The sequence below is a fragment of the Trachurus trachurus genome, assembly GCF_905171665.1.
Source record: "Trachurus trachurus genome assembly, chromosome: 22".
Lineage (NCBI taxonomy): Eukaryota > Metazoa > Chordata > Actinopteri > Carangiformes > Carangidae > Trachurus > Trachurus trachurus.
In genome coordinates this window covers 7,864,466-7,876,652 of record NC_139907.1, presented here as the reverse complement: position 1 = coordinate 7,876,652, position 12,187 = coordinate 7,864,466, and the positions used below count along the sequence as shown (strand labels likewise).

Below are 12,187 nucleotides of genomic sequence, written 5' to 3'. Positions count from 1 at the left end.
CAGACAGAGAGACAGAGAGAGAAAGAAAGAAAGAAAGAAAGAAAGAAAGAAAGAAAGAAAGAAAGAAAGAAAGAAAGAAAGAAAGAAAGAAAGAAAGAAAGAAAGAAAGAAAGAAAGGAAATGAACTTCTCCTATCAGTGCTCCTTTTGTCTGAGCCGAACTCATTTTAACGAGCTCTTTCTGCAGCATTTCGGGGGTAATTACCAGAGAACGTCTCCCTCCTTGTGTTGGATAAATAAACTGCGCAAGTTTGGTGCCTGACAACACTGATTTCCATATACTGCTGTTTGCTGTTTTTAAGGGGGACAGGGCTCCTGAGAGTAAACTCTGAAGCCTTAAGAAAAAAAAGAAAAGAAAAAAGAAACTTAAAGCTGGACAGTTTCTGAGAACTTATCTGAAAAATGTCTTCAAGAAAAATCACCCAGTCGTATCACAAGATGCTCGCTTTTTATGGCATTGTTGTTCAACAAAACAGCCTCTGATAAATAGTTGGCTGTATTTAATTAAGATTATAAATGAGTTGAGATTTATTTATTTTATCGAGTAAATAAAACCCTGCTCTTCGGGGAGATGATAAGAGCTTTTACTGTTGCAGTGCGATGATGAGACTTTGAACACGCTTTAGCACCAACTTAAAACTGCACTCATCTGAAATTTTGTATCAACAAAGGATCAAAAGCGTATGTTGTGTGTTTTGTGTAAGTGGTACTACACAAATAATTAACACACAACTAATCCAGCTCCACTTCAGCCTTAAGCATTTTTAGCATCAGATTGTTATTTTTGGAGGTTGTGGCCCACAACTTTACTGCTTTAGTTTATTTTTCACTGGAGTACAAAGTCTAATAAAACCAACGGCCCAATGAGGGGTGAGTATTGGTCTTAAAAAACATGAAGTTGATGCTCATGTTAGTGTAACTGGTCAAACTCAGGTCATTAAAGGGATAGTTCAACATTTTGGCAAATTGGCCCATTGCCCTGTAGTTTTAGCAGTAGGTTCGTTACCTTTAATTGTCAGTGCAAGTTGTGACCTGCACATTCACCACGCTATGAGATAATAAGTTGTTTTCGAGGTAAATTCATGCAAAACTGCTGATGTGTCTTCCTCGAAAACAACTCTGTCTCGTAACGTTCTGTTATTATCTCATAGCGTGGGGAATGTGCAGGTCACAATTTGTCCACCAGAGCGTTGTGGAGTTGTTGGATTGTGTATTTGATGAGTTTGATGAGGGAAACCAAGAAATCCCATTAGCCTCCGTAGTGTAGCTCTGAGCAGCTCGCGGCTCTGCTCCGCCGTTCTAAAAATAGCTTGCACCGACAATTAAAGGTAACAAACCTACTCCAAAATGTTGAACTATCCCTTTAACACAATAAGCTATTTCAGGAAAAACAGTCTCCATACAAATATATTTGATATATATATATATTGTGATTAGTAAATTGCTTCCATTGTTAACAGTCTTTTTTTCAGAGGCAGCATTTTGTAGGAAATCTGCCTGTCTAAATACTAATAACTGGTTCTTTTTGTAGATGAAACTACTGGTGCATTGTTAGATACTCTCACACTGTCTTACAGGCTGGTGCCATCAAACCATCACACTGAAAAAAAAAGTTTTAAAAGCCCAACTCCTATTTAAATCCTTTCAAAGGCCAAAAAGTCCATGAATGTGAATTATGTCACTTGCGTCAAAGGGGTTTAGAGTTTCTGGACCAAATCCAGCTGAACACGGCGAGGAGTAGATGCGAAGGAGGTATTGAATAACAAAACAAACTCACAGGTAGATTATGTAAACTGTGCTCACTTAACATGACATCTAACCACTGACATTTAAAACAAAACAAGGCAAAGATGGAAAAAAGAGCTGTGAAGTGAAGAGAATAAACAGAAACCCCTGTGAACAGCGCTGCAGCGACATCGTCTACACATCACATTTTCCACAAGCCTCTTTTTTCAACATGTCACTGTAGCACAGGTGTAAATATTCAAATGAATGATGGGTAAGCCCTCGATATTACACATGAGGTTTCACACCGCCACGCTGTCATGACTTCATGGAACAGCCAGTGAAACTTATCCCCCTATGGCCTCCGGTTTTTCTCCATATGTTTTGCACATCTGCGCAGATCCCAGCTGTTTCCTTCAGCACTGATTGACAGCTGGGAGATTTACAGATGTGCAGGTATAGCCATAAGACAGTCATGTTGTATTTGAGCCAGGAGAAAATAAGCATATTGGCTATAAGTATGGGCCAGATTTATTTTTCTTCCTGGGTACCCGTGGTCCACCGTTCAAAATGTCTACTGTCAAAAAGGCTTGTTAAGTGTGTTTAGGTATAAAATGTCCTGGTTTAATATGTTATCTAGCCTGGATCTTGCTCCTTGTTCCATACTGGTGAACATGGAGAGAGATCTTTTGCTTTTAATCCAATGCTTATGAGCTGTGTTAGACATCGATAGTGCTACCCAGAGGCCCAGTAGAGGAGTCAAGTCTGACACAGTAGTAGCAGCAGCAGCCAGAGGCGTCTTATTGAACAGTACGATGGCCCACACCAACCTGTAACAGCGATGAACCCAGCTGCATTTAGCAAAGGTTAATACAGCTTGAAATGGAGCAAAGCACGTAAGTGTTATGGCAGCGAAATGTCAAAGCAATCACTGTCGGGGTGCGGGAGATGAAAGTGTGTGAGGTTGTGCAGAGTTAGTGAGTCAAACAGTGGAAGAAAGAGAACTGGCTTCTATTGTACCAATCCTCACCAGTCTTGCCATTATTGCCATGCATATTAGTTTGTCTATTTGCCTACATGATAAAAAAAAACACCTTCATAGTGCAGTAAAATCCTGAGCATCAGTGGAAAACATTGCATAACCTTGGGCTCCTGTTTCTCTGGAGATCAACCAAACCATTGTCTTAATTCTTGATCTACTTGACCTGCCACAATTCTTCAAGTCTTTGACTTAGTTTTAGTGCTTCAAGATATAATAAATTACCTGAGATGCAAACAGAAGACCATGAAACTTCTGAATGGTCCTTTCACTTACGAGGTCTCACAGCCAACTTTTCCTCTGGACAGCACCCAAAGAGCAGAGAGGAAAGCTGAGAGAGAGAGAAACAAAAGGCAACCGTCTGAAACTAAGGAGCTCAGTGTGTTAGAGGACTGTGTGGAAGTCGAGAAGTTTAAGGGTTTGACGATTGTGATGCTTTCTTCTCAATGGGTGTGGTGTAGCTATGGATGGGTGAAAACTGGGACATTTAGAAACAGACCAAACAAACCACTATGACGTATAGGCATCAATGGTCACTCCCTGAGTTGATCTTATCAACCTCAGCTGGTGAAAGCAACATGGATAACAAAATACAAGAATTAACTGACCTCATTGTCTTGGCTGTTGTCCAGTATAGCCTAATATTTTATACTTTTTTTTTTCTTCATCATCATCTGCAATGTAGACAGTCTGCTTCCTGTTTACACCAGTGCATATGCTCAGTGTATTAGCTGATTGGTCTGGTCAGATGGGACTCATAGTTGTTGTTAGCTATTAGAATTGATAACAACAACCTAAGTGATGATTTACACCTGATGGCAACATAACAAAATGTAGGCTATTCTCTTAAATTGGATAGTGGATAAAGTTCCATCTAAGATTCAATGGCAAAGGGTGACACTCGAATATGTTGCTTTGGACTATCTACAAACTGCACAGCAAAGATGATGTATTTCATAAAACGTGGGAACCCTTTTTGTCATAATACTGGTTTGAATATTTCAACCATTCTTGCAAGAGGGTTTATATCATAGCTGAGAATGCTCTGCCTCATAAATGACGCCTATACCATTTAACTGATACTGTATGTTTTTGTTTTTCTGTGTACCTTTCTTTGATCATGTGAATATTATACACCATGCATAAGTGTACACTTGGTTTATTTTACTTGTACAGGATGACTCCTAAATCTCTCGCCTGTATACATTTAAATTTGAATTTAAACGTATGAGAGCTAAATGTATGTTCGTTAGTTTTTGTCATAGCCTATATGTTCCTGTTTTATCTCTTGAAAATGTAATAAACATATATATATATATTTTTAAAAACAGCAAAATGTGCACGCAGAAGTTACACAATGGCTACTGTCAGTAGCCAACTTATGATACAAAACATGACTGAGTGGCTAATAAGCAGTGTAATGTAGCCTACAGCTTTTAGCCTATTCAATGTTGTTGCATGGAGCGGCCATCTTGCACTGCACACTCGGGCAAACTGGTGTTGAAATTCTGACTTCAGGGGTCATTTCTGTTGACAAAGGCAACTGGGAAAATGGGAAAATCCAACGTCCAAGTTATAATGAAACTCACTATGAGTGTAATGTGGAGCAGGACGCAGATTGTTTTTGTTTTAAAACACTGTTTTGAAGTAAGCCTAGCATGGTGAGAGGTCTGTTCAATCAACCTTAATGGGGTACAGTGAACTTTGAGACCCAGTGATCAAAGTGAGAAATGTGCTCACAGAGAATTAGGTCCATGCAAACTAAGGGATCGTTAGCTATAGCCTATTCTCTAATGAGCTTTAATTGTTTTCTGTAGGCTAATATTTCTCAAAGCAACTGGCAAGAACAATAGGCTGCAGTTAAAGAATACATTGGGAAAGTCTTTTTCCATTATGATAATGTCAGACACAGTGCTACACATACACACACACGGTGATAACGCACAGTGTGATAGTGCACGCATGCTCAGACGTCATGATTACCTCTCTCCCTATCTCTCTCCTCTTTCTCTCTCTCGCTCAGTCTCTGCCTCTCTCTGGAGGAGCATCTGTACCAGAGCTCAGTGTGCGATAGGCGGGCAGACGGTCGCCATAAATAAAAGCCTATTAAAGAGAAAACAACCTCCAGCAGCAGCAGCATCAGCAGCAGCAGGGCGGAGTGAGGTGAGCGCAGGTGTCGCAGGGTCTGGACCGGAGCTGCCGCGGTGCCCTCATCTTCATTCTTTCCCTCCTCCTCTGAGCTACACTTGCCGCAGGAGCAAAGAGCGAGGAGAAGGTTAAAAAAGAAAAAAGAAAGAGAAGAAGGAGGAGGAGAAGAGGAAATGGCCAAGATGAGGTGATGGAGCGATGGAGATGCTCTGTAAATGACTGAGGCTGGCTGAGAGAGCGTGAAGTTCAACCCGGTGGAATCAGCCGCTGGTCTGCGGGCAAAGCAGGTGAGTTGTCTTGAACTGGTCAATAGGAGAAGCTATAAATAACCCAAATGCTTCTTTATTGATTAGATCGCATTATGCAAAGAAAAGAAGGAAAAAAACACCTCCAAATTACAACAGCAGGACAGTAATTAGGAAACCGTCTGAGGTTAGGTTTCATTGATCGGGCTGCCGTAGCCTATACGTGTGCCAGACCGAGGGCGCATGCATGCAGGAGTGTGAACGAGTGCGCGCTTCTCTTCTCTCCATTCAAGAATTCGTCATGGGTCACGGGTCGGGCTGTCATTGTAGGCTTCAACATCTTAACTACACACATGCACACGTTTTTTTTTCCCTTGATGGATTATCAATAACACAACCTCTGGCTCTGTCCTGAGTCTGCTGCTGGCAACCCAACCGTCAACCTTGGAGACGGAAAAAGAAGACGAAGAGTATGTGGATGTGATGTGCAATGATATAAAAACGACCTATAGGCCTGTATAATTGAATCTACATGCGATAACACATGTAACACAACCTCCGTGTGTGTCTGTGTCTATATTTTCAACCCTCTGGCGTCCCAGGGGCGCATAACAGAGGAACCTAGATAACCTTGAGAAAAACATCTCCACACACACCCAGTCTGACACACACACATACATACACACTGCATTTACATAATGACAGCCAGGCAACAACCCATAAGCAACATAAACACACTCATTATTCCCTTCTTTAATAACATTATGCAGCACATTAGCTCTGATCAGCCTTAGTTAAAATATATGAGCATTGACAGCTGAATAAAGCCTCCAGACTGCTCAATTATTAACCGCAGAGAGAGGAGTAAAGCATTTATAAAGTGACTGCATGGTGGCATGTTAATAGTCAGTATAGAGGATGTTATTGCTTTGAGAGTGATGAGGAGGTAAATAAAAATATAGTATAGGCTAGAGGATGCAAGAAGCTTAAACGGTCCAGGCGGACAGTTTACAGTTTCATCTCCTTCACTGACTTGAGTGCAAGCAGCAAGCATCCTCATCCTCACTCACTCACTCACTCACTGACTCTCCTGGAGATTTATTGTGAAGGTCTGGTGTGATCGGTTGTAGCAGCTCACTTTGGGGTTGTGTAAGGTGTGAAACGAGCTTTGGAGGGAAACAGCAGAGGCAGCAGCAGCAGCAGCATTGCAGAGGCAGGATGCATCAACCAGACTGAGAAGAGAAGAGTCAGACAGGAACATCCTGATCCTCTTTCTTTCTTTCTTTTCTTTTTTTCTTTGGCCTTTTGTGTACTCACAGAGCAGATGATCAGATTTCACGTAACCTTCGCTGGGAGTATGGATGACTAGATCCTCCTCAAATGTCATATTAAGTGTGTAGACTAGAACCTCATTCATGCCCGTGGCTACGTTTTAATAGAATAACTTCAGTCAGGGAGCTGTGAAGTTGAAGTGAAATCATCCACTGACAGTTTTGACGTTGAATTCAGCCTTTAGCAGGGCAGGGCGTATCTATCTATCTGGAGGAGGAAGGAAGGAAATGAGGCTCAGTAGTTGAAAGAATAGTTCAAATGCAGTCAAATTTCCTTTTAGAAATCCATATTTTCAAAAGCCAGTTAATTGCAACCTATTTTTAAGATAAATAATTAACGAGCGCTTGCCATTAACCAGGGAGAAGCAGCACTCACACCACGACCCGTTACTGTAACAGACTGGAAAGTGGGAGTAATAATCTACGACTTTGAAGAAGAAAGCAAAGGCCACAGATTCTGCTGCAGTCAGATCACGCAGCCCGCCCTTTAAACTAATCAGTCAAATACAAAAAAAAAACTTAATTGATGCTTTTACAACCTGATCAAGATGCATATTGGTGATCAGTGACTAATGGGACTGTCGAGGTCCAATTCATCCAGCTGTGCTCAGCTGAAGTCTTGTGGTAGTTAGGCTACATCTGGTTATGTTTAGGTCATTATGGGTGATCAATGTGCCTCGTGCTATTATTGGATTTTAAAAAAAAAAAGATTGTTGCATTGATTGATTGGTGTTTGATATGATGGAATAACTATTATCTGTTTCGACATTTTGTCTCTGGGCTGTTTCTCAACTGACAGAAAAGAAAATAGACTTTTACTGTACCACGGTTGACATTTTTACCTCATACTTTTCACCTTTTACTTTTTTTTTTTTCCCTTGTACTGATCAAGTGTTTTAGTTTTTTTACAATCACAAATTTTCTGATTCTGAGAGAGTGCATTTATACTTTGCAGATGGGTTCGCTAGATTTTCAGTTTATAATATTTTCCTCTTCACACATAAAAAAAAATCCTACATATGTGCACATACACAAAAACATGTAAAAAATCTTATAGGAATTACAAATATATGGTCTATTTGATGCCATCACATAGACTTAGTACAGCTGCAGGTCTCTGTTTCCTACCTTATGTAGTCTTTTTTTATATTATATATATATATATATTTAAATAGACTGAATCATTCTAGCAGTAGTAAGCGTCATTCATAAAATGATAGGCTACATCTAAAAAAAGAAAGCCTATCTATGAGTCAGTTTCATTTATCTCCTGTTATTATGCAATGCTTTTAAAAACTACACAAGTATTGTCTTGTGCCAACTTGTTCTAAATTCAGTAAAAACAAGAACACGGAAAAAAGAAAGAAGCCAAATTACCACTGAGTAATACTGAGCTACTCCAGGGAAATAAATAACTGAGCACCATATGCTTTTCTGTACTGTAGATAAACATTATGTCATGTGAAAGTATAACCCCCCCATATACACACTTCATTCCCACGGTAACCGGCGGGCTGCTGAAATGCAGCAGTGCGCTTGCCGCTGTAGCAACCTGCATGGCCGTATTGTTCTGCTGCAGAGAGAGAGCAGAGCTATTACTACTACGTCAGATATAGGTTAGTCATCTGTGGAGCAGCACCTTGAAGAGAGGAACAAGAGTTGAAGAGACTGAGGATGAGAGGGGAGAGGAAGGGGGAGGGGGAGGGGGAGAGGGATGCTGGAGAAGGATTAGATGGGACGTGCGATTCAAATACTGCATCCGTCTTCTTTTTTGCTATTTGATTTCGAGAGCAGCAGAGTAACTTTATATATTATTTCCCCGGCCTGATTGTAACGGCGAACCAGCGGGAAGAGAAAGAGACAGTTGATTACGTAACAGACACTGACAACAATCTCTAAACTCCCTCCCTCCCCCCCTCCCCCACCCATGAAGGTCATGTTATATTGGGAGACTAAAAGGCGAGATAATTAGAGTTGGCTAATAAGCCATTATGGCTCTGTATGGTTCTGCTGATATGGACTTGTGATGTCACAGTTTAGCTGCCACTGCTGCTGCTGCTGCTTACGCACGCTGGCTGCCAAACACAAGGGAAGATGTGAGTCACTGCTATTATTATCTTGGATATTAAAGATATATGAGATATCACACAAGGGGAGGGAGGGTTTCCACCAGTGTGTGTGTGTGCGTGTGTGTGTAAAATATGAATTGAATATGGCTCTAAAGGTTTTCCCTTCTTCCTCTCGCAGGTGTCTCTGTCTTCTCTGAGGTTTCAAAATGGAGTCCACCCACCTGCTGGGCAGCGGCAAGAAGCGAGTCAAGATCCACCCTCACACCGTCACCGCCAAGTACGCCACGCACAGTACGCACAGCACGCCGTACTCCCCTCAGCCCGGCGTGCACACGCACTTCCCGCAGCCGGGCGACGACGGCTACGACGACGCGCCGTCCTTCGAGGACTTCGGCTCGTTCCTGGTGGAGACGTCGGACAGGAAGCAGCTGACGGAGACCAAGCGGTGGCCCCTCACCCTGTTCGGCGGCGGCTCCAAAGACAGAGACAAGTAGGGCTGGGACGATATGCTTTTCTCCCGATTCGATTCTTCTATGTTTTTTTTGGATGACGATTCGATTTAAATTGCGATTCTACGATATTGCCGATTCTCTCGATTTTTAGTCTGCGTTTTTAACATTTATCTGCACACAAATACTGTAGGAGCCCATAAATTAACATACTCCATTATAAAGTGAACTTAATCCCTTTTCAAAAACCTGTACTCTCTGTATGTAAAAAAGGCTAACAAATGCACATTGCACAATATAAAAAAAAAAGAAAAAAAAGAAATTGAATTAAAGGGACAACGAGGAGTTTTGGAAAAGCGAAGCGTTTTCACACTACATTTATGAGCCTCCGCGCACACCGTATAATTCTTTGACCGGCGCAAGACAGACTCATGTTTTCATTCATCAAGAATTAAAGTCAGAGGTTCGAAGACGATCACATACCGTCGTAGTTCCAACCATAAACGGCGATTCAGCTGCGTTATTCTCATGACTCGCGACGAAACCGAAAGTAAAGAAACGCCGGTCGGCTCGACCAGCATTTCCGCCACCACTAATAATAACAAAATAACGATAGAGACAAAACGATATATTTATCGAAAATGGGCCCATTAACAAGTGTGGGTAACGTAGATTCATCCACATTAACGTGAGACTTTTTTATAACCAAATAGAAACTCCTTGTTGTCCCTTTAAAAATCGTCAAAAAAGATATTGCGATATTTATGTGAATCGATTTTTTCTCCCACTCCTAGAGACAAGGATGCGGCACCGAAGGCTCAGGGCGCCACTGCAGGAGGAGGAGGAGAACGAGGAGGAGGCGGAGATGGAGGCAGTAGCAGCGGCATTGGCGAGGCGACGGCGAGGGCAGCGAAGGCGCCAGGCAAAGGGGTCGGGGAGCAGCTGGCCAGTTTCGGCGAGGCGTCCGTGTCCGCGTCCCGGCTCACCTGGGTGGGGCTGCTGGGCGCCGCGCTGGCTCACGGCTGTCTGATCGTCCTGACGCGCCTCGCCTCGGAACGCTTCGACCTCGGACCGCTGTTCCTCCTCTCGGTCCGCTCCGTCGTCCAGCTGCTGGCGGTCGCCGTGCCGCTGCACCGGGGCGACAACCCCTTCGGACCGGAGGGCTACCGTCTCCGCTTACTCTGCTACGGCGTCGCCTACTCGCTCTCCCTCTGCTGCGCCTACTCGTCCTTGACCTTCGTCTCGCCCGGGAACGCCACGACGACCTGGCGCCTGGCGACCACGGCGCTGTCGGCGACGCTGGCCTTCCTGCTCCTGGAGGAGAGGCTGGGATTGGCCGACGGGATCACCTTGGGAGCCGGGCTGTGCGGTTTGGGGCTCGTGTTGCTTCCGACCGTGGACGAGACCAACGACTCGGACCGGCCGCCGACGGACCCGGTGGCGTTTTGGCGAGGGGCGTTCGGCTGGTCTCTGTCGGCGCTCGCCGGACTGTGGATGGCTCTGGCGCTGGTCGGGTACCGCTCTCTGAAGGAGCGGGTGGGAGTGGGAACGGCGTTGTTCACGGTGAGCTGGACGGGCTGCGTGCTCGCCCCGGCCGCCCTCGCCGTGCTGCAGGAAGGATGGTCGTGGCCCACGGGCGCCGCGGCGTGGGGCGTCGTCCTCGGCCTGGTCGCGTGCTCGGCGGCGGCGTTCCTCGGGATGACGCACGCCCTCACGCGCATCCACCCGGCTCTGGTGTCCGCCTCGCAGAGCCTGGAGATACCCGTCGCCTTGCTGCTGCACCTCGCCATGATGCCGGCCGTTCCCAGCGCGCCCGAGGTGGTCGGGAGCGTGATGGTCATACTGAGCGTCGGCTGGCTGGTGGCGATGAAGCTGCTCCCGTCTCGAGGGGGCGGACGGCGCCAAAGGGAGGAGTATGAGGAGATTCTGGACTCGCCCATCAAATAGACACCTCCTCTCCGATCTTGTCACTTTCACTTTCCACTCCTCTCCTCCTCCCGCTCACTCACTCACTTCCTCCCTCCTTCATGAGATTGTTCCCGTGTACATACGAGACTTGCTGAATGTTTATCGGAGCGTTATCTATTTTGTATCGTCCTCTTTGCTTTTTGGGAAAAGTGCCAATATTGTGTTGTCGTGTTTATAGTGACTATGTGATGTGACATTAAAAATCTCTCTGATGACCACAATGCATTGTCGAAGCCACTTGTAAATGAAGATCTCACCTTATTAAAGGGATAGTTCAACATTTTGGCAAATTGGCCCATTGCCATAATCGCTATAGTCATAGCAGTAGGTTCAGGGTGCAAGCTATTTTTAGAACGGCGGAGCAGAGCAGTGAGCTGCTCAGAGCTACACTACGGAGGCTAATGGGATTTTTTGGTTTCCCTCATCAAACTCATCAAATACACAATCCAACAACTCCAAAACGCTCTGGTGGACAAGTTGTGACCTGCACATTCACCACACTATGAGATAATAACAGAACGTTACCAGACAGAGTTGTTTTGGAGGTAAATTCATGCAAAACCACTGATGCGTGTTGCCTTCAGGGACAGTTTTTCATCAAGCAGTCTCTGCATTTACCTCTAAAACAACTCTGTCTCGTAACGTTCTGTTATTATCTCATAGCGTGGTGAACGTGCAGGTCACAACTTGTCCACGAGAGCGTTTCGGAGTTGTTGGATTGTGTATTTGATGAGTTTGATGAGGGAAACCAAGAAATCCCATGAGCCTCCGTAGCGTAGCTCTGAGCAGCTCACGGCTCTGCTCCACCGTTCTAAAAATAGCTTGCACCGACAAATAAAGGTAACGAACCTACTGCTATGACTATAGCGATTATGGCAATGGGCCAATTTGCCAAAATGTTGAACTATCCCTTTAGAGCATGTGTGTGTGTGTGTGTGTGAGAGAGAGAGAGAGTGTGTGTGCGTGGATGTTGGCGACATTTCACAGGATTGTAATGTCAGTCACTCTTTTACCAGCCAGCTGAGGGTCGGCCAAGGATTGATGCCGTCTACTTGGCGGCGGGCTGCAGAGAAGAAAAACAAGAGACGGGACGGGAGGCAAAGGGAGAGGAGAACGAGATAAATGGAAGTAGAGAAAGAAGAGAGAGGGAGAGACAGCGAGAGAGAGAAGATGATGGGATTGGCATACAGATAAGAGGCAGGGGGAGGAGAGAG

The 12,187-nt window shown here is 44.5% G+C and overlaps 1 protein-coding gene across 1 annotated transcript; it reads left to right on the top strand.

The window, feature by feature from the left end:
- Nucleotides 1-8,762: 8,762 nt before the first annotated feature.
- On the top strand, nt 8,763-10,952 carry slc35g2a (solute carrier family 35 member G2a; the record flags this gene model as incomplete). The annotated part of the gene is made up of 2 exons (XM_083997580.1): nt 8,763-9,046; nt 9,800-10,952. 2 exons carry the CDS (start codon nt 8,763-8,765, stop codon nt 10,950-10,952), a joined length of 1,437 nt encoding a protein of 478 aa, XP_083853706.1.
- Nucleotides 10,953-12,187: the final 1,235 nt, after the last annotated feature.